We start from the raw sequence: 23,544 nt of genomic DNA on the forward strand, positions 1-23,544 counted from the left end.
AAAAAAAAAAAAAAAAAAAGAAACTGTGGCATATGTATATCATGGAATACTAGTCAGTAATAAAAAAGATGGAGACTTTACATTTTTTGTATTTATGTGGACAGAGTTGAAGAACATTTTCCTTAGTAAAAGTATCTCAAGAATAGAAAAGCGAGCACTACATATACTCAATACTAATCTGAAACCAGTACATGAACAACCGTAGTCCCACATGATAAAAACACACATTCAAGAAGGGGGCAAAGGAGAAAGGTTGGTGGCGGCTTGGTAAGCTTCTACTTAATGGGTACAATATAGGGGTATATGGCATACCTCTTGGGTCACTGGCCATTACCTAAACAAATGCAAACAATGTAACTTAATCATATGCACCCTTTTATCAATCTGAGAAAAAGAGATATTATATTCACAGTATTTTACTTTATTACATGTTTAAATGATAACATTTAGCATATATTAGGTTAAATAAAATATTTTTAAAAATTAAAAGAAAATTTGTTTTAATCAAGTACTAGTATAAAGGCACGAGCTCTGACCTTTATTTCTGCTCATTGTGACTTAGAACAAGAGACAACCTTTCTGAGGCTAGTTTCCTTACCTGTAAAATGAAAATATAATATATTCTTGTAATCTCATCGATGAGATAACATGAAAAAATGCCAAATTAGGCTCCCAGAAAGAACTCAGTAGTGTTTATCAACTGAGGGGGAAAAAGAAAAAAGTAGAGTTTTTCCCTCACTGGAGGTAAAAGAGGAAGCCACAGAGGTATGAACCAGAGAGTGGGAAATGACAGTGTTGCTGGCTTGGAGAAGATACGACAGACCTGGTGAGAAGAAAACTGGGTGCCTTAAAGAGCTGACAGAGGTCCCTGGCTGACAAGCTGCAATGAAATGGGCTTCACTTCCACAACCACAATAACGTAATTCTGCCAGCAAAGTTAAATGAGTTTGGAAGTGGATTCCCCTCAAAAGTTGCCAGACAATGACTCAGCCCAGATGACATCTTAATTTCAGTTTATGATAGCTAAGCCTATGATAACAACCCACTGGATTTAAGACTTAAAGAACTGTGGGCTAAAACCTAAGTGGGTATTGTCTTAAGCCATCAGATTTGTGGTAATTTATTATGCCACAAGAGAAAACCAACACAATGTTGAGGAATTAACTATAATTAGGAAGGAAAATAAAATCAACTAAATATAAGAATGCTGTATTTGGCGGCGCCTGTGGCTCAAAGGAGTAGGGCGCTAGCCCCATATGCGAGGTGGTGGGTTCAAACCCAGCCCCCATAAAAAAAAAAAAAAAAAAGAATGCTGTATTTTTCAGAGTGCTTAAGGTTCATAGTTGATTTGTTAAACTGTTTCATGTTGAGAAAAACCTGTGTGTGTCTAGGGGTAGAAGCAACAAATGGAAACAAACAAAAATACAGGACCAGGTGATAAATATTCAAACCAGATGCTAATTACAGCAAAATAAAATTGTTCACCAATCAAAGTCTAGACAATTTCAATTTCAATCTTGGGGGAAGTCATTTATAGTGGAGAAACTTACCCTATTTTGAAAAAATGATGCATGAAAATGTGATGTTGTAGCAGATATTGATACTAACGTAATAGTTTCGTCAGAACTAGGATTATGTAAGTAGACTTTTTCCATTTTTGGCATTCCAACTGGCCTGTAAAAACAGAAAAAAATTATCATGAATGCTTCAAAATTCTAATTATTAATTTGAAAAACTGATCAAAATTATTAGAGATACATATCCAAATGTATTAAAATATTTATTGGTCCATATTTAAATATAGTAAGTATAGTCATTCAAAAAATATTTACTGAGTATCAGTTATATGCTACATAGTGCACCAGGTGATGGAACATAAGCGTGTCTCAGACCAAGGGAACTTACAATCTAGTGAGAAAGCAGGTAGGGAACAAAATTATCAGTTCCTTTTCTTTCAGTATACCCCCCTGCCTCCCTACTAATCATGAATCATGTCCTCTTCTCAAAGTCCACTCACACATGCTCTTCAATTTTGGAGCAGAAACTGTCTTAGGGGCTTTTACTACTCTTGTTTTATAAACGAGAATACTGAAGCACAGAAAAGTTAATTAACTTTCTCAAAGTCAGACCTGGAACCTGGACTTGAATCAAAACCAGCTAGGTCTAATCCATGCTCTATCCACCAGTACTAAGCTGCCCCCTCTCAAAGGAATAAGGTAAAAACACTCAATGGTCTGAAATTCACAAATCCACATTAAAAGTTTCCCTTGGCATCTATGTCACAGTTTGCCTTAAAAGTGAAACCTTACTGTCCAGGAGCAGCAGCTCATGCCTGTAATCCTAGCAGTCTGGGAGGCTGAGGTAGGTGGATTGCTGAGCAAGAGCAATCCTGTCTCTACTAAAAAGAGAAAAACAAGCCGGGTGTCATGGTGGGCACCTATAGTCCCAGCTACTTGGGAGGCTGAGGCAGTAGGATCGACTGCTTAAGCCCAATGGACTGAGGTTGCTTGAGCTATGAGGATGCCACAGCACTCTACTCAGGGTGACAAAATGAGACTCTGTCTCAAAAAAACAAACAAACAAAAGTACCACCTTATTACACAGTCTACTTAGTACTTCTATAGCTAATCTCATTTTTTGTTGTTGTTGTTGCAGTTTTTGGTTGGGGCTGGGTTTGAACCCGCCACCTCTTGTATGAGAGGCCAGTGTCCTACTCCTTGAGCCACAGGTGCCACCCAGCTAATATCATTTGTATAGGCTTTCTGACTTCTCTAACTTTTTTTTTTGAGGCAGAGTCTCACTATGTTGCTCTTGGTAGAGTGCCATGGCATCACAGCTCACAGCAACCTCAAATTCTTGGGCTTAAGCGATTCTCTTGCCTTAGCCTCCTGAGTAGCTAGGACTACAGGTACCCACCACAACGCCTGGCTAATTTTTTGTTGTAGTTGCCATTATTGTTTGGCAGGCCCGGGCTGGGTTAGAACCCACCAGCGCTGTGTATGTGGCTGGTGCCCTAGCTGCTGAGCTATAGGCGCTGAACCCTGACTTCTACAACTTGCTTGCTTTCTCGTTCTAGTTCTACAGACTTACACACACTTAATAGTTATTAGAGTCCTCCCTAATTTTGATACCATACAAACTAAATTAACTCCCCGAACCTTTCACTTGAGGTAGACTGGCTGCATGTGCATGACCCCCTCTTTGCTTTTGCTAAAGTTTACTCTGTGTTCTTCTCCTTATCCTCATTCCAAACCTTCTTTTTCTAATTCAAATATATAGACTTCTTTCACAAGGTTCTCTTCTCATGCAACCATTTTGGTCCCCATTTTCTAAAATTGTACACATCTTGTAATTCACACTCAAGGTTTAAGTATAAACCTCAAATCGTAAGCAGTCAAAAAACACACCTGGAATTGTGTTTTGTATTTGGTTCAACGGTTCACCGTGCTTTTGTCCTTTAAGATGTTTTGCCCTTACTTTTTCTTCAATTCAGTTGATTGTCTCTAATTTATGACTTAGGATAGTTGAAAAAACAGTGAACATCTGATAATTTTCACTAGTTTAAGAAAATCAATCAGCAGCTTTACATTCTTGAAAGGGCAGCCCAAGCTGATGACAACAGACTAGCGTAGGGAACGACTTCCAAACTTTTATTCTCTACTTCCTTTTCTGTTTGCCTTGAGATAGTCAGAGCCTCCTGCTCTTTCAACCTAGAACAGGAGAAAAGCTTGCGGGGATAAGGGGCTGAGCATTCTCTCCTCAACTCCTCTGTCTGGTCCTCCAAAGCCCTAAGCCTAGTGGACTACAAATGAGGAAGACACCTCTGTTCAACAATGCTTCTGCTGAAGCAACGTCAGTGAGAGTGAGCGCGGTGACGAATACAGAGCAGTCAACAATTTTTATGATACACATGGAACTGGGACTCTTCACTTTGAGGATCACTTATTTCCCTTGTAACAAGAAGAGGTTTGGTGCCTGTAACACAATAGTTACAGTGCAAGCCACGTAAACCAAGGCTGACGGGTTCAAACCTGGCCTGGGCCTGCTAAACAACAATGACAACTGCAACAAACAATAGCTGGGCGTTGTGGTGGGCACCTGTAGTCCCAGCTATTTGGGAGGCTGAGGCAAGAGAATTGCTTGAGCCCAAGAGTTTGAGGTTTCTGTGAGCTGTGACACCAAAACACTCTACCAAGGGTGATATAGTGAGACTCTGTCTCAAAAAAAAAAAAATCACAAGAAGAGACAATTTGAATAGGGTTTGGCTTTCTGCCCTTCCTCAGTATGCCATTACTACAAGACAGTAGTTCCTAAGTCCACACAACAAAGTAACATGACATATGAAGAGTACAATCAATTAGATAAAATATACAATGTTGTGATAGGTTGGAATGCTGTTCCCAAAGTCATGTACTTCCCTGCTTCATTAACATTAGACTTAGTCATGGCCACATGACTTGCACGGTTACATGGTTCACAATTATTTTCTCCCATTGTGTGGGTTGTCTTTTCACTTTCTTGATGGTATTATTTGGAGCACAAGAGTTTTTAACTTTTATGTAGTCAAATTTGTCTATTTTGTCACTGTACTTCTGGATTCATATCTAAGAAACCACTGCATTATATTATACAAGGTAATGGAGAGAGATTGATTATTTTCTTCAAATGGCCTTATTGTCCAGCTCCATTACATTTAGCTTTATGATTCATTTTTAATTAATTTTTTGGTGTATGCTGTAAGAGACAGTGTATGTGGATATCTAGGCGCCCCAGCACCATTTATTTGTTGCAAAACTCTTCTTTCTCCATTAAATTGTCTTGGCACCACTGTTAAAATCATTTGGCAACAAATACAAGGGTCTATTTCTGAATTCTAAATTCTGTTCCATTTACCTATTATTATACTGCAATAGTTGCTTTTAGTGGATTCCTTAGTATTAAATATATACTGGATACATATTTACTTCTTCTTTTCCTATTGGGGTACCTTTTATTTACTTTTTCTTGCCTAGTTTCTCTGGTCAAACTTGGAGTGTAATGTTGAATGTTAATAGACCTCTTTGTCTTGGTTTTGATATTGGGGTAAATTTTTCATTCCTTTGCTGTTAAGTATGACGTCAGCCTTAGGGTTTCCACAGCTCTTTTCTGGGTTGAAGAAATGCTCTTCTATTCCTAGTTTGTTAAGATGATTACTATGAAAGATACTGCATTTTTGAAAATGCTTTTTCTGTATTTACTGACATGGTCATATGGCTTTCTCTGTATTCTATTAACATTGTATATTACATTAATTGATTTTTGGATGTTAAACCAACCTTGCAGTCTTGAGATAAATGTCACTTGGTCATGGTGTAAATACTTTTAATATGTTGCTAGAATCAGTGTGTTATTAGCATGTTGCACCTATATTTATAAGGGATATTTGTCTGTAGTCTTCTTTTCCTATCTGATCTTTGGTTTTGTTATCAGGGTAACATAGGCCAAATAGACTGAGTTAGGAAGTGTTCTATTTTGTGGAAGAGTTCGTGAATAATTGGTGTTAATTCTTCTTTAAATATTTTGTGAAATCTACCAGTACAGCTATGTGGGCCAGGGCTTGCTTTCTGGGAAGATTTTTAAATAATGAATTTAAATGTTTTACTTTTTAGGTCTATTCAGATTTTCTATTTCTCTTGAACTCAGTTTTGGTATACTATGCCTTCCTAGGAATTTGCCCACTTCAACCAAGTTAATAAATTTGTTGGCAGATGGTTGTTTAGAGTATTCCCTTATAATTTGTTTTATTTGTATAAGGTTGATATGTTCATAGTATTTCCTTATAATTCTTTTTATCTGTGTAAGGTTGATAGCCATGTTACCTCTTAGATTCTTGATTTTAGGAATTTGAATCTTATCTATTCCTGGTCAGTCTAAAGGTTCATCAATTTGATCTTTTCAACAAGTTAACTTATGGCTTTGCTGATTCTCCCCCCCCCCCAATTCTGTATTTCATTTATTCTCTCCTGAGTCTTTATTATTTCTTCCCCCCATCCCCTGTTTGCTTGAGTTTAGTTCACTCTTCTTTGTTTCACTTTTCTAAGGGAGAAGAAGGTTAGGTTTCTAATTTGAGATCTTTCTGGTATGTGTGCAAATTAAGACATTTATAGCTTTAGTTTCTTCCTTAGCAATGCTTTTGCTACATATCATAAGTTTTGATATGTTGTGTTTTCATTTCCATTCATCTCAAAGTATTTACTAATTACCCTTTTCATTTCTTTTTTAATTCATTAGTTATTAAGGGGCATGTTTAATATCCCAATTTTTAGTTTTTTACTCCCAATTCGTTTTATTAGAGAACTAAGTCGGTAGAGAACATACTTTGTGCAGATGAGCATCTCTTATCCAAAATGCTTAAGACCAGAAGTGTTTTAAATTTCAGATTTTGTGGAGGGAGGGGTTTGGAATGTTTGTGTTAAACCTACCAGCTGAGCATCCCTCATCTGAAAATCTGATAATCTTCAAATGAATATTTCCTTTAAGCATCATGTTGGCACCTTAAAAGCTTGGATTTTGGAGCATTTTGAATTTTGCATTTGCAGATGAGGAATGCTCAACCTGTACTGCTTAAACCTATTTAAATTACTGGGGCTTGAATTATGATCTATCCTAGAGAAAGTTTAGTGTGTTCTTGAGCACAGTAAGAGCTCTGTTTAGCACAGCCTTCTAAAGATGCCTCTAAGTCTAGTTGGTTTCCATTGTTTCCAAGTCTTCTGTTTCTTATGTTGATATGGTTAAAGTACAGTGCATTACCGAAAGCAAAGGTACTAAAGACTAACGGTGACTCCTGCATCATCTATTTCTCCCTTTAGTTCTGTCAGTTTTGCTTCATGTACTTTGGGTCTCTGTTATTTCCATATATATAATTGTTATATCTCCCTGATGAATTGACCCTTTGTCATTCTAAAGGGTCTATCTTTATCTCTAGTAACAAAAATGTTATTAGAGATTTTCCTATAGTGATGCTCTACTCTGCAAAAGGGCACCAGGGAAGGAGTGAGAAGCTCCTTTTTTTTTTTTTTTGCTGGGGCTGGGTTTGAACCTGCCACCTCCGGCATATGGGGCCAGCGCCCTACTCCTTTGAGCCACAGGCGCTGCCCCCCGGTCTTCTCATTTTGCTCTTTCTGGTGTGCAGTTTACATCCTATTAGTGACTGGGGAGGGGAGACAGGGTCTCCAGTGGTCTTAACATGCTGCATCTCAGGTACACCATCTGTCCTAGGGTGGGGGCTAAATGAAGAGAGACCCAGTTCTTTTGGACAGGTGGCTGAAACAGAACTTCTGCAACATGAAAATATGGATGATGAGGAATGTTAGCAGTCTGCCCTTCCTGGAGTGAAATTGTGGCCTTAGACTGGGAAGTGGGGTTAGAGGGAATTTCTGTCTCCTTGCGTAAACAGGATAGACCCTCTATAACACAAAGCTCAGGGTTAGGTGGATGAGGGAGAGCGTAATAGAATGGACAGGCTGTAGCCCAAATGCCAGAGACTTTTGCTGTTCTTACAAGATTTAAAATATTTTTTTAAAATAAACAATTTCCTGGAATTTTAAGTAATTGCTTTTTACAATTCTCACAAGTAAACTGGTGTTTGTTGAGAGGGCCCAATGACGTCCTTACTCCATTCTTAGTTGAGCACATGCTTGTTTCAGGTATTTTGAAGCTCTGCTGTTAGATGCAAGCATATTTAGAGTCATGTATTTTTGTTGCATTAGCAAATTAGCCCCTTTATAACTAAGTAATATCCTCTTTTATTCCCAGTAATATTGCTTGTTCTGAAGTTTACTTTGTCTGAATTAATAAAAACATTTCTGATTAGTTTACATGGAGTATCTTTTCCACCCTTTTACTTTAAAAAAATTTTTTTTAATTAAATCATAGCTGTGTACATTGATGCAGTCATGGGGGGGGTACAATGAGCTGGTTTCATATACAATTTGAAATATTTTCATCAAACTGGTTAACATAGCCTTCACGGCATTTTCTTAGTTATTGTGTTAAGACATTTATATTCTACACCTAGTAAATTTCACATGTACCCTTGTAAGATGCATAGTAGATGTGGTCCCACCAATTACTCTCCTTCCACCCATCCTCCCCCCTCCCCTCCCCTCCCTCTCCCCTTCTTCTTATGCTATAATTGGGTTGTAGCTTTCATATGAAAGCTATAAATTGGTTTCATAGTAGGGCTGAGTACACTGGATACTTTTTCTTCCATTCTTTTTTTTTTTGAACAATGAATACAAGGGGAATTTATTGCCTTTGTTGTCATCTAAAAGTCAAGCTTTGTGCAAAATCAGAACATAATCAGAGAACTGTAAATCATTTTTTCCCTCTCCCATCCCCTCAATACACACACATACATTTTATCCTCATCACCATCTTCATATAAAAGCACAAAGCCCTTCAGCTCAGATTTCTTCTCTTCTGCACAGAATTTGGGAACTGCCCACATTTCTCATGAACATGGTTTTCCTATGCTTCTTCTGCTTATTGTAAAATATATTAGAACTAATGTAAAATAACTTGGCATTTTCTATACTCTGACCAACACCAGGTTGATTTTACATGTGAAACAGGTACCATTAGCCTTGTGCAAGTATTTTTTCCTCTGACTCTATTCTACGTAGTAATACATTCATGTAAAAGATACACTTCCCCAGATTTCTTGCACCAAGACATAGATCTACGACAGTGTTTTCATCTATAAATGTAAAAAGGAATCTACTTCATGGGCTAGTCATAATATCCCTATTATTTTTCTGATAAAAAGGATATTCTTGGCTGGCAATGCCTTGTGTCCTTTGCCCATCTCTTTTTTCCTGCCTGGAATGCATATTTGATGGCAGTAGCTGCTGCTTCTTTTTTTTTTTTTTTTAATTAAATCATAGCAGTGTACATTAACACTATCATGGGGTACAGTGTACTGTTTCTATATACAATTTGAAATACTTTTGTCCAACTGGTTAACACAGCCTTCATGTCTTTTTCTTACTGTGTTAAGACATCTATATTCTACATTTAGAGAGATTCACAAGTACCCTTTTACGATGAACCATAGGCGTGATCCCACCAATCACCCTCCCTCCACCCACCCTCCTCTCCCCTCTCCCTATCTTCCTGGGCTAAAACTGGGTTATAGCTTTCCTATGAAAGCTATAAATTAGTTTCATAGTAGAGCTGAGTACATTGGATACTTTTTCTTCCATTCTTGACATACTTTGCTAAGAAGAATATGTTCCAGTTCCATCCATGTAAACATGAAAGAGTCTCCATTTTTCTTTAAGGGTGCATAATATTCCATGGTGTACATATACCACAATTTATTGATCTATTCATGGGTTGATGGGCACTTGGGCTTCTTCCATGACTTAGCAATTATGACTTGGGCTGCAATAAACATTCTGGTACAAATATCTTTGTTATAATGTGATTTTTGGTCTTCTGGATATATACCTAGTAGAGGAATTGTAGGATCAAATGGCAGGTGTATTTTTAGATCCCTAAGTGTTCTCCAAACATCTTTCCAAAAGGAACGTATTAGTTTGCGTTCCCACCAGCAATGTAGAAGTGTTCCCGTTTCTTTACATCCACCCCAACATCTCTGGTTTTGGGACTTTGTGATGTGGACTAATCTTACTGGAGTTAGATGATATCTCAAAAATAATAGGGATATTATGACTGGCCCATGAAGTAGATTTTTTGCAGTAGTTTTGATTTGCATTTCTCTGATGATTAAGGATGATGAGCATTTTTTCACGTGTCTATAGGCCCGGTGTTCTCAAACTATGGCCTGCAGGCCACAGGCAGCTCGCCAGGACATTTATCCGGCCCGCCGGGTGTTTTTGCCCTGCCTGTCCTCCTTAGCAGCTGACTTGTCCCAGGGCCCACAGTCTGGCCCTCCAACAGTCTGAGGAGCAGTGAACGTGCCCCCTGTTTAAAAAGTCTGAGGACCCCTGCTGTAGGCCATGCACCTGTCTTCAGAGAAGTTTCTCTTCAAGTCCCTCGCCCAACCTCAGATGGGATTTTTTGCTAATATGTTTGAGTTCTCTGTGGATTCTAGTTATTAAACCTTTGTTGGAGACATAACCTGCAAATATCTTCTCCCATTCTGAGGGCTATCTGCTTGCTTTACTTACTGTGTTCTTGGCTGTGCAGAAGCTTTTTACTTTGATCAGGTCCCAGTAATGTATTTTCGGTGTTGCTGCAATTGCCCCTGGGGAGGGAGGGTTCCTCCTCATAAAATATTCGTCCAGGCCGATTTCTTCAAGGGTTTTCCCTACACTTTCTTCTAGTATTTTTATAGTTTCATGTTTTAAGTTTAAATCTTTAATCCAGTGAGAGTCTATCTTACTTAATGGTGAAAGATGTGGGTCCAGTTTTAGTCTTCTATAGGTCGCCGGGCAGTTCAAACAGCACCATTTGTTAAATAGGGAATCTTTTCCACACTCAATGTTTTTAACTGGCTTGTCAAAGATCAAATAACAGTAAGTAGCTAGGTTCATCTCTTGGTTCTCTATTCCGTTCCATAGGTCTACCCCTCTGTTTTTGCGCCAGTACCATGCTGTTTCGATCACTATTGATTTATAATATAGTCTGATGTCTGGTAGCGTGATTCCTCCTGCTTTGTTTTTCTTTCTGAGTCATGGCTATTCGAGGTTTTTTCTGATTCCATATAAAATATTATTTTTTCGAGATCTTTAAAGTATGACAGTGGAGCTTTAATAGGGATTGCATTAAAACTGTATATTGCTTCGGGTAGTATGGCCATTTTAACAATGTTGATTCTTCCCAGCCATGAGCATGGTATGTTTTTCCATTTGTTAACATCTTCAGCTATTTCTTTTCTTAGAGTTTCATAGTTCTCTTATATAGAGATCTTTCATGTCCTTTGTTAAGTAAACTCCCAAATATTTCATCTTCTTTGGCATTATTGTGAACAGAATAGAGTCCTTGACTGTTCTTTCAGCTTGACTATTGTTGGTATACATAAAGGCTACAGACTTGTGAGTGTTGATTTTGTAATCTGAGACACTTCTGTATTCCTTGATCACTTCTAAGAGTTTTATAGTAGAATCCCTGGTGCCTTCCAGATATATAATCATATCATCTGCGCAGATGGAAAGTTTGATCTCTTCTGACCCTAAATGGATACATTTGATTGCCTTTTCTTCCCTAATTGTGATGGCTAAGACTTCCATTACAATGTTGAAAAGCAGTGGAGACAATGGGCAACCTTGCCTGGTTCCTGATCTGAGTGGAAATGATTTAAATTTAACTCCATTCAATATGATATTGGCTGTGGGTTTGCTGTAGATGGCCGCTATCAGTTTAAAAAATGTCCCCTCTATACCAATTTTCTTAAGTGTTCTGATCATGAAAGGATGCTGGATATTATCAAAAGCTTTTTCTGCATTAATTGAGAGAATAATAATGGTCTTTGTTTTTTAATTTGTTTATATGATGAATTGTATTTATAGATTTACATATATTGAACCAGCCTTGAGACTCTGGGATAAAACCCACTTGGTCATGGTGTATAATTTGTTTGATGTGTTGCTGGATTCTTTTTGTAGGACCACCCTTTTACTTGTAACCTGTCAATGTTTTAACATATAAAAGTGGATTCTTGTTAATTGTCTCTTAATTTTTTTTTTTTTTTTTGCAGTTTTTGGCCATGGCTGGGTTTGAACCCACCACCTCTGGTATATGAGGCCAGCACCCTACTCCTTGAGCCACAGGTGCCAGCCCTGTCTCTTAATTTTTTATACAATCTGAGAATCTTGGTCCCTTATAATTGGTATATTTAGATTATTTATATTTATTGCAATTAGTGATATGGTCAAACTCTACCACCCTGCTAGTTATTTTCTATTTGATCTGTCTTTTATATGTGTTTTGAGACAGACTCACTGGATTGCTCAAGCTAGAGTGCCATGGTGTCAGCCCAGCTTACAGTAACCTCAAACATCTGGGTTCAAGTGATCCTCCTGCCTTGGCCTCCTGATGTCTGGGACTACAGGCACCTGCTATAGTACTCAGCTAATTTTTCTATTTTTAGTAGACATGGGTTCTCATTCTAGCTCAGGCTGGTCTCAAACTGCTGAGCTCAAAGGATCCTCCTGCCTTGGCCTGCCAGAGTGCTAGGATTAAAGGCATGAGCCACTGTACCCTGTCTGAACATACCTATTTCAAAAGAAGAAACCTGGAAAAGTTATGAGCTAAAAGTATCCATATTGCACACGCACATGTGTATGCATTCATGTATGTGTGCAATCACAGAAGAGAGAGAAAGCAAAGGGTTAATTCTTGGGGAATTCATATTTGGTGAATATTATGTAGGTACCTATTCACCATATTACTCTTCCAACTTTTCCGTACTTTCACATTTTTTAAAAGTAGGGGAAATACTAAGAATTTCTGTTCAACAAACTATGGGATGGGAAAAGAGCTTTGCAATGGGTAAATATCTTTTTAGAATAAAACGTTACTTCTAGAGCAGTGGTTCTCAACCTTCTTAACGATGCAACCCTTTAATACAGTTCTTCTCTCAACCCACAGGTTGAGAACCGCTATTCTAGCCTATAAAAGAAACTTCTAACAAATTAATAAGAACCTCAAAAGGAAAAAGGTCAAAGGATGTGAACAGGCAACCCTTACAGAAAAGAAACCCAAAAGGCCAACAAGCACATAAAGTGTTAGATACTTGAACTTACTAGCAATCAGAGAATGACATATTAACAATGAGGTATCACAGTATCCCTACTTAGCTAGTAAAATTAGAAAGCTGGCAAATCTCAAACATTGGTTCAAATATAGGGGATATGGAAATGTTAGAATGCTCACATACTGCTCTTTGGAGGACAGAGTGGTACAGCCATTCAGAAGAACAAGCAGGCACTACCCAGGCATGCAATGGGCACTCACATTCTATGCTCTAAGCATTCCATTCCTGGGCTTATATTCTCAAGAAATTTTCACAGCAGTCCATATATGAACCTGTGTAAGGATTTTATTGCAGGGCTAGTTGTGGGAATTGGCTGATTTAGGCAGTCTCTGTATCCACCAAAGTAAGAGTTAACAGGCAAAAACAGCGGATATTTTGATGTGGTTAAAATAAAAATCTATTAATAACACACATGGACCTTCAAAATGTATGAAACAGAATGAGCTCTATCATAATATCATTTATATTTATCAAAATATTATATAAAGTACGAATATCTATATAAAGCAAATATAGCTGAATGTTAACATTAAAGTTATAGAGGTACACAAAGTATATACTGGTAGATAAGGTTAAAACATTAACAAGGTATAAAAGAATACTGTAAAATTCCTGCAACTTCTTTTTTTTAAATAGGTTTTTAGTATTTAAAAGTAAGCTGGGAAGGGGTGGGGCCTGTAGCTCAGTGGGTAGGGCATTGGCTACATATGCTGAGGCTGGTGGGTTTAAACCCAGACCAGGCTGGCTAAAACAATGACAACTGCAACAATAATAAAAAAAAAATAGCCAGGCATTGTGGCGGGCACCTGTAGTCCCAGCTACTTGGGAGGCTGAGGCAAGAGAGTTGCTTAGGCCCAAAAGTTTGAGGTTGCTGTGAGCTGTGACTCCACAGCACTCTACCAAGGGTAACAGCTTGAGACTGTCTAAATAAATAAATAGTAGAATGGGAAAAGTAAGCTCAAAAACTGGCAAAACTAACATAACATGTAGAGGTTTATCAGGTCGTATGACTACAAAGAAAATCTAGAAATGATTACAAAAAATCAGGACAGTGGTTAATCCTGGAGAGAACAATGAGACTGGGATCAGGGAAGGGTCCACAGGGGTGTTGGGTGCTGGCAAACATCTTATTTCTTGAGCTAAGTGATAGATGTAAAACTACATATACATCTTAATGCATTGTTCTGTGTATATATTTCATAAAAAAGAAAAAATAATTTTATAGTAAAGAAATGAAAACACTCTGGAAAACAACACTACTGTACATCATCTAAAAATGGATAAAGGATTCACACCAACCTCCTTTTGCTTTGGAGTATTCAGTGAAGATGTCAGCAAAGATGGCTTTGCCATGTGAGTTGTTTACTTGAGGTCAGTGCATTGAAAGAAATTTGCTGAGGATGTACATTTGAAAGCAGCTTAGAATAATGCTACTTTATTTTTTATATAACTATCAATGCTGAATCCTATTTAGTCAGATAGTGAACCCATGAAATCCTTCAATAATTCAACTTGAAAAGTATGCAAGTGCTATCTAGAAATAGAATACTAAAGAACTCAGGATGGAAATATGATAATTAGATAACCATGATGATAAATCAACTCAAAAGCACAATTAACTGTCCAAGTAGAAATTTTAGTCTGTTCCCTTAGAGACTTGCCCAACTTCCTCGTAGTACTTTGTAGTCTTTTTTGAAGTACAACCCTCAAAGTCAAAAATTGGTCAGAATCTCGTATTTTCAACCTGACTCACAGACACATTTTTTAACTTAATTTTCATATTCTGTATCATCTAAATCAAAACCAAAATCCAATTTGCTACTACTTTCTTCGTTACTTTTGTAGCTTTATCTGTAATTGAATCTGGGACTCCTTCAACATATTCTGTCTTTTCTGGAATGGGCTAATAGTATCTTCTTTCCATATTATCCAAAACACATGTACATGGCCCATAACTTATATAGGAACTCGTCAGTGTCTTTTGTAAAAACGCTTATTTTTTTTTTTAGGTTTTAGTAACAGTCTGTAATGCTCTACTGTATATACCACTTGAGAATTTCTTTATAATACTGTGAAGTTTCATTGTTGAGGTTAGATATATTCTTGTACCTCTAAGGCCTAAACCAAGTCATCTTCTTCTAAGAGCTCACCACTGCAGATGTCACCACCTACTGCTAAGAATCAGGGAAGATGCTGAGAAAATAAAACCCCTTCAACTTTCTCAAATGAGAGCAGACCACTCTGCTGCATTAGCAGTCACTAGGAAGCTATGTCCACAGACTGCCCTGGAGAGGTAGGATCCTACAGAAGTATTTCTCTGCTTTACACAGGGATGCAAAAATCTTGTCTAAAATCATTCCATGGCTGACAGCCCAGCCATCATGAGGTTCACCATCATTCCATGGCCTAACAGTCCAGCCATCAGAACAACAACAACAAAAAAACAAAAACAAAAATGGTGGAACCAGGTCCTGAGGAGGGGTATCCTTTTGGAAGAACACATTTGGAGGTAGTGAATAGGAAGCTGAGTGCCCTCAAAACTACTCAAATTGCAAGTCAATTTGCTACTCAATTGCAAAACTACTCATATTGCAAGTCTTCTCTGGAGGTAGATCTTTTAACCAACAGGCTCATCAATTCCAGGTGGAAACACAGAATGATGGAAAAATTAGGGAAATACGTACAGACCCAACTGGGGCCTCAGCCTCAAACTATAGGCAGGATACTACGGGAAACACTGAATACAGACAGTATAGAAGATAAAAGTTCTTCCTCAAGCTTCATCTATTATAACATATAAATAGAACAAGAGTACATATAAATAAAAATATCCTCCTTACATCTTCAAAGTTCCCCATTTATGTGCTTTCTTCAAACACACACATACCTTTTACAACTCAAATAGACTGCAGGCTAACTGACAACCCGTATTTTACTTCTCTATGAATTTATTCTTAATGTCTTTTACTGTATGATTTTAGTGAGATCTATCTCTAAGACAGAGATGATAGGTAAGATGAACAGGTAATTTGGGGTATCCTTCAAGACGACAGGGCTGAAGATGGCCTATTGCAGGAACAGACTATGGGCAAGGAGTCAAATGTGGAGTCCTAGGAGTCTGGGAGCAGGGAGTGGTCAGAATGCTTGATCTGCAATGCTGCTGAGGCTGGCCCTGTCCTTTCTTGTAGGGATCAAAGAGGTAAGCCCTGGGTTATACCTCTTGGAAATGAGACCTTCTCAGAGAAGAAGGATCTTGTGTTGTTCAAAGAAGTTTGCAGTAACTGAGAATGTGTTGGGAAGGGTGTCAGCAAGCTATTCATGCGTGCTCACACGGAGCAGACTGCCTCTAGCTGAGGGTGTTCACATTGCAGGAAGCACCCCTTGGAATAGATCTGCTCAGAGATCTCATAGGAATGCTTGTCCTGCCCCTCCCGCCTCTGTTCCCTTGGTGCTGCGAGCATACTCTGGACCGTGGAAAGTACATGCCTCCTTCTAAACACACAGTGCATTAATTTTCTGTGCTATGTAACAAAGTACCACAAATGTATAGGCTTAAAGTTACACCCATTCATTACCTTACAGTCCTGTAGAAGTGGCTGGTTTATCTGCTAAAGGTCTCACAAGGCAGAAATCAAGGTGTCAGCAGGCTATGTTCTCATCTGGAACTCAGTCACCTTCTTAGCTCATTCAAGTTGGCAAATTTCAGGTTGCTCTCAGTTTCTTGCCATATTGCCCTCCATTTCCAAACCAGCACAAAGAAACTCCCTTCCATCAATTATCTCCCTTGCTTCAAATCTCTGACATTTCTGTTTCTGATTGCTGAAGTCCTATATAAAAGGCTCATGGATTAGGTCAGGCACCCAGATAATCTTCCTATCCTCAAGGTCAAATGATTTAGGGCCTTTAGGGCCTTAAAGATAACATTTCAAAATCCTTTGCAAGAATATCTAGATTAGTGTTTTATTGAATAACTTGGTAGAAGGTGTATGTAGGTACATTAGAGGCCACAAATCTTGTGGACTATCTTAGAATTCTGCTATCCCAAGCAGCATGTGTGACTACTAGACTGGCCAGGTAAAATTGAAAAGTAAAACAAACATTTCCAAAAGCCTGTCAGTGCTGGTCCAGTTGGTTTCCATTATCAGCTGTCCAAAGACTTATTAAGTAGCACTAAAGGGGACAGTGTGAAGTACCTATAGATAAACCAAGCTGAAGAAAGCATACGGCTGTTCTCTGCTGGCAGCAGTACTACTATCGATATTTTATTAACAGTCTGAGGCTTAAAAGAATCAAGTAGCAGCAACTATGAATTAGAGTTTAGCCTGAAAAGTGCTGCAATTTTGTGGTCAATGCCAAGTGTCCTACACAACAGAAAGATGACACTGTACTGCCAGGAAACAGCTGAAGAAATGGCTTAGCAACTGCTCTTAGGCAAACCTAATGAATGACAGTGACACAGCACTCTGTTAAGCACAGCTTTTGGCAGGAAGTTGAGCCAAATCAATATGCAGTACTTTGCATCACTCAATTACCACAAAATTCTACTGTCCCCTCAAACACATTTTAGATTGAAAGATGAGCTGAGGTTTTGGTGAAAACTTTTTTATAGAAAGACTGAACAGGTAGAAACTGAAAATCTAAACAGCACTCTTTAGAAGGAGGGCTTATTTGATTTTCTTGAAATATTTAAAAGTCATTAGGGAAAACAGCCTTTCATAAACTGAATTTATTTTGATGATAAAGACTTCCATTTTTAGTGAATCTATTCAATGTCTATTTTTTAAAGCCATTTAGTACTCATTTTAAACTTCAGATTTGAAACCAAGATATTTTGCACTTGATAATCATATAAACCAAATTATTCAGTAAACCAAATTTCCGCCCAAAGCATCTTTTACAGTCTGCAATAAAAAAACTGAAAAAGGGAGTTGTTATGGAAACAGAAAAAGCATTTTACAGCACTGGCATAAAAACCAGGTAGGGGGAGGGTAGAGGGGAAGGAGAGGGAGTGGTAGTGCCTAGACTGTCCTATTAGATTGTTACAGAGAGGGGAGAGGAGGGGGAGAAAGAGAGGAAAAAGGAAAGGCAGGGGAGGGAGGGAGGAGAGGGATTAAAAGTAGTATTAAACAATACATTTAAACAAAAGGGATGAAAACAAAGAAAGGCTTATCTTTGAAGAAAGTTAATTTGATTAGTTCACTGTGAAATAAATTCTAGACAGCAGTAGAGATCTGGGTAGGGAGAGGAATCAGTATAGGTGTCTAGAAAAAAGGAAGAAAAGTCCCAGTTATATCCTTGCTAAAGGACATAAAACTCTTTAAAAGATGCCAGGAGTACTAAAGGATCTAAATCCATTTGCCATGTGACTGCTGACAGTTTTCAAGCCCCACGGATGCCCCTTCACCATAAGCCCCTCATCTGGTGAAGCTGCTAATAAGAAAACCTCCACACTCTCTTAGAGCTAGTGAGAAGTTCAAACCATGCAAGCTCACCCCACCCTTATTCCCTAACCACAATAAAAGCCAAGCTAATCTCCTTTCTCTGCTCTCTCAAGACACTTTCAGACTTGCTTGAGAACCTGCCATAGTCTCCTCAGAAGTTTCATTATGTGAGTACAATAAAACTTTTTACACCCTCTTGATATAAGCACATATCTGACATGATCAGTCCTGGTATCTGAACCGAATTTTGGGTGGGGGTCCATCTCACTTCTGTGGGGTTAACACAACACCATGGAAGCTAAGAAGGCAGTTTCTACCTATGCTAGGCAGATTGGGGAAGGCTTGCTTTACACAGGAGTCTTAGGAGGTTACACAGTGCTGGTCTTAGGAATTGAACAGGCCAAGGAGATAGTTATGGACTTCAACTCAAACAGGTGCCAGTCGAAAGAGTACAATGTCTTCTTGTCTGGATGAAAACCAGAGCAACATACGGATGGCAGTAGGAAAATGTACACTGCTAGATGCCCTCCTTGGCTGCCTGGTGGAGTAGACACCTGACCCAAGCCAAAGTGATCACTGATCAACTCTGAGATTTTTCAAACTAAAGAAAAAGTTAGTACTTCCCAATGGAGGAAGGATATAGAATGCAAACCTGAAGAGCAGTCAGTCCCATCGCTGCAGGGAAAAGGTACTGGCAATGAGAGAGAATAACCCAACAACATACAGTGAGGGAAAATAAGAGACAAAGAGGAGTCCTGGTGGTGTTAAGTAAAGTTGATCCTGTTGTCCTTTGGTGGCAGCTGTACTTTCTACAGATATATTACGGTATTCTTTCCAAAACAGTCTCCTTTTGACCTAGTTTCAGTTAGATTTCTATCATTTACAAGGAAACAACTACAGCCCTGACCAAAACAGATGGGTTAAAGGTACTCTGTAATTACTGTCAGTTTTCTTAAGATATCAATAATGGTACTACAGTTATGTAGAATGTCCTTGTACAGTCGACCACTTTGTGGATCCACTTACATGCAGATTTTCTTCTTTCTCTGCCGTCTCTGAGACAGCAAGACCAACTTTCCCTCTTCCTTCTGCTCAGCCTATGCAACATGAAGATGGTCGGGGTGAAGTCCTTTAAAACAATCCACTTCTGCTTCCTATGATTTCCTTAATAATATTTCTTTTCTTCAGCTTGCCTTATTGTAAGGATAAGTATATGATACATATTACATAAATATGTGTTGATGAACTCTTTATGTAATTGGTAAGGCTTTTGGCCAATAATAGGCTATTATTAGCTCAGTTTTGGGGAGTTAAAAGTTATATGCAGATTTTTAACTGCATGTTGTTCAAGGGTCAATTTTATATGAAAATACTTGCTAAAGAATTAGGAATGAAATATCCTAATTCTGGTCTGCTGTTTTCACAGGATTCACAAAACAAAAATATAAAGAGAATATGGCAAAAATGTTAGTAATTATTGAGTTTACATTACAAGTATATTCATTATCTGTTCTTTCTACTTCCATAAGGCCTTCCCTAAAATATTCTTGTTAGAGGTGTACTCTCAAAGTATGAACAACATGCTCAGAAGTTACAAAGATTAGTGATTTCAGGAAATGGTACACAGTTCTTTACAGGTATAGTGGGCATATAAGAAAGTAAAAGGAGAAATTTAGCACTTCTCCTAAAGGCAGTAAGAAACCATTAAAAAATATGGGGGAGGAATGGTGAAAATGACACGATCAGACTTCGATATTAAAAAGATCTCTGTTGACAGTATTAATCACAAATTGGAAAATTACAGGCATGTGGTAATAGTGTAGGTAAGATATGATGGGGGCCTGAATTAGGAGGAAAAGGGTAGGCAATGAGGATTAGAGAAGAGTAGATATGAAAAATAGATAGGATTTCTTCCACTAAATGGCTATGCTGGGAGAAGGAATGCAGTGCTTTGAGGGAAAGAGAAAATACACGAAGCCTCAGGATTCTGGCTTTGGTGACTGCACCAGAGACTAGGGAAATACAGAAATATGAGCAGGGTACACTAAGCTTAAGGTGGTGTTGGAAACGAAAGGTAAGTGATCAAGGGGGCCACACAAATTAGAAAATCGCAGACATATGCCAAGGGCATGAAGGACATCACTCAGCAAGAAAGTGTAGACTAGTAAATAGGCTGAAATAGGGTGAGGAAAGAGAAGTTACCACCATTAGGGTATATGTATGAGAACAGAAGCCCTAAAAGAAACTAAAAAACCCCAACCTCAGACACAGGAGGAAAACATGGAGAGTAGTTCACAAGGGTAGAAGTGGGGACAAATCTGAGAGGGAGGAAGAGGTCAGCAGTGGCATGTACTCTTTAAGAGATCAAGGTGTCACCTATCATGAAGACCTAAAATAGAGCAGTTCCAGGGTTTGTTAATTTAGCAGTTCAACAGTATTATCAAGGTCCTTTCCATTTGTCCATTCTGTTACACAAAATGCCCTGGCTTTGGTGACTGGGAGGCACTAGTCCGTACCCTTTACTGACTGTAGGATGATTACCATCATACCCCAGGCATTACATGCAGACAATATCCAGCAAGGAAAAGGGTAGAAGGGTGTTTCTTTTTTCTTGTGTCTTTTTAGAGTGAAAAGAAACAATCTTTCCTCAGAAACACTTCAGTAGATCTTCCCTCAAATTACTGGGAAGATCTACTCCAGAGTTGTTCACAAGCAAGAAGAATGGGATTACTGTAACTGACTTAGATCAATCGGGATTTACTCCAGGGACAGGGACAGGTCACTTTTTCTAAAGGTCAGATAACTGAAAAAATTAGGGCTGTTAATAACCAAAAAAGGAGGGATAAATGTTGAAGTAAGTAACAAACATTAAGAGGGACCATTCTGTACTGTGGTATTTTAATCTGACTTTTTTCACTTGTATAATTTTCATTTAAGAAAGAGCGGAGATTTGTGGAGGCAGAAAGAAATATAGTTAACAGAGGGAAAAAACTCAATGGACAAGTTTTATGTTTCTGAGAATGAAAAAAATATGATAACTTTAGAAGAGGATATGTCTTAAGCATCTGATTTCATTTGGCAATCAGTTACTTCCTGAATTTACTTTCAGAATTTACTTTCTGCAATGAAAATGTACTATTTCATTTTCTTTATCCTAAAACTACTTTCAAGTAGCAAAAGAACCCTAATTTTAACATTGCTAGGCAAAGTCTTTCAATAATATCCCTTCCTCCCATTTTCTTGACTCAAAAAAGTTCTAAATTTAGGAACCTGTTTGTTGATACCTATATGGTAGCTTTGTGATACCGACTTAACTGGACTGAATTACAGTCCCCAGAATTCCCTTTCTAAGTCTTCCTTACCAGAAAGAGAGAGCTCTAAAGACAGAAGAGAAGCAGTGGCTATTCTGTAATATACATGTACCTTTTCCCATTTTTTCAAATACCAATCTAAGAGCTATTGAGAGGAATTCTGCAGAAATAATTACAGTCCCTAATCAGCTCACTTAATCAAAAAGTGGGGGATGGGCTTGCCTTAATTACTCTGAGGTCCTTTCAGAGAGAGTTTAGGCTCTGAGCTAAGGGGCTCCAAACAGCGTCTAGATCTTCTCAGGATCCTCCCTGAATGCCTCCATGTGGACAAGAAGCTTTAGTGTACACCCTGGGAGTTCTAGCCAACTTGTTATTCCCTTTCCTGACTGCTTGCCCTGCTGTACACTTAAAAGCTTCCTTAACTAGCTCCCACAATCATATAAGCTAATTCCTCACATAAATACACACATATAAATACATATACACATACCCACTTTTAAAATCTCTGGTTCTGCTTCTTACTGAACCCTTAAACACATATATTAACATCTGCGCCCAACCCCCAAAATAGGTACACTGAGTTTAAGGTGGTGTTGGAGATACAGGGTGAGTGACTGGAGGAGAGCACACAGGGTACTCCTACCTGAGTGAGACAAAACAAACTCTGGTGTTTTCAGGCTGGATGCAGAAAAGTTTTAAATAATGGTAGGTGGCCTATAAACAACAGAATTTTACTTCTCACAGCTCTGGAAGCTGTGAAGTCTGAGCTTGTGAAGCTACCACAATTGGGTTCTGGTGAGAGCCCTCTTTCTTTCTGCTTCACAGAAGCAGCCGTGTCCTCACATAGTAGACAAGGAAAGGCAGCTCTCTAGGGCCTCTTCTCCATATAAGGACACTTACATCCCTTCATCCCATTCATGATCTAATCGCCTCCACAAGGCCCCACCTACTAATCACATTGAAGACTAGGTTCTAACATATGAATTTGGGGAGGCTACAAACACAGCAGACTATAGGTTTTTATTTGTTTCCACTTTTTGGTTTGTTTCACTATTACATAAGCAGCATGTCAATTTGCTGCTTTATGAAACAGTCTAGTGTAATTACTACATTTCTTTCCTATGCTTCAAATAATGTTTTTCACTTTATCATCTGACCCTGCTTTGTACTGAGTTCATCTATTTCTATCTTCAACAAATCTTCCAAAAAAAAAAAAATCTTCCACACTTTCTCTCAGCTTACAAGATTTCAGTTTCTCTATGACTAGCACCAGTCTATAAGAAACTATTTCCTGTTGAGTCATAGACTGATTCTTTTTCTTTGTAGAGACAGAGTCTCACTTTATGGCGCTTCAGTAGAGTGCCATATCATTACAGCTCACTGCAACCTCCACCTCTTGGGCTTAGGCGATTCTCTTGCCTCAGCCTCCTGAGTAGCTGGGACTACAGGTGCTCGCCACAATACCCGGTTATTTTTTTGTTGCAGTTTGGCTAGGGCTGGGTTTGAACCCCATCCTCGGTATATGGGGCTGGTGTCCTACCCACTGAACCAAATTCTTTTATTCCTAACACTTGTTCATTAATCACTTGTTCCTATCAATTTGGTTCAAACTGATACCAAATTTTTCCCTAGGCTAAAAGTTACCTAAAAACTTTAATACTCTGAATATATTTTCATTAGGACTGTCTTTTGAGGAAATAGTTATGATTGTGTTTAAACCATCAGCTTCAGTACTGATCAAGAGAACAAATTTAAAGCAATTAAAAATGAATTCAAGAAATATACTCATAAGTTGATGGATGATCTTTAATATTATAAAATAATGTAAGAGAAAATTCAGTGGAATTTTTAAAAGTATGCACACTAAAGTTTAAAAAGGTTATTAATCTGAAATTTTAAAAAGGTTATAAAATAGTATATTGAGAAAATATGGTTATGTTTCTGTAACTCAAAAAGTAAGTACAGATGAATAGAAAAAGGTCTTGAAAAATAAAAGCTCGGGCTCGGCTCCTGTGACTCAAGTGGCTAAGGC

The 23,544-nt window shown here is 38.3% G+C and overlaps 1 protein-coding gene across 2 annotated transcripts in view; it reads right to left on the reverse strand.

Moving 5' to 3' along the window:
* The window catches only part of TMEM131 (transmembrane protein 131), a 226,413-nt gene that overhangs the window by 87,107 nt on the left and 115,762 nt on the right, over window positions 1–23,544 (reverse strand). The window contains exon 5 of one of the 2 annotated variants that reach the window (XM_003799287.3): window positions 1,551–1,674. In XM_003799287.3, the coding sequence (XP_003799335.1) occupies window positions 1,551–1,674 (124 nt within the window). Of the gene's footprint in view, window positions 1–1,550; window positions 1,675–23,544 lie in introns of those variants that run through there. The other variant, XM_023518803.1, reaches the window with a different exon arrangement.

This window comes from Otolemur garnettii, unplaced genomic scaffold, assembly GCF_000181295.1.
Source record: "Otolemur garnettii isolate 467f Iridium unplaced genomic scaffold, OtoGar3 scaffold00148, whole genome shotgun sequence".
Lineage (NCBI taxonomy): Eukaryota > Metazoa > Chordata > Mammalia > Primates > Galagidae > Otolemur > Otolemur garnettii.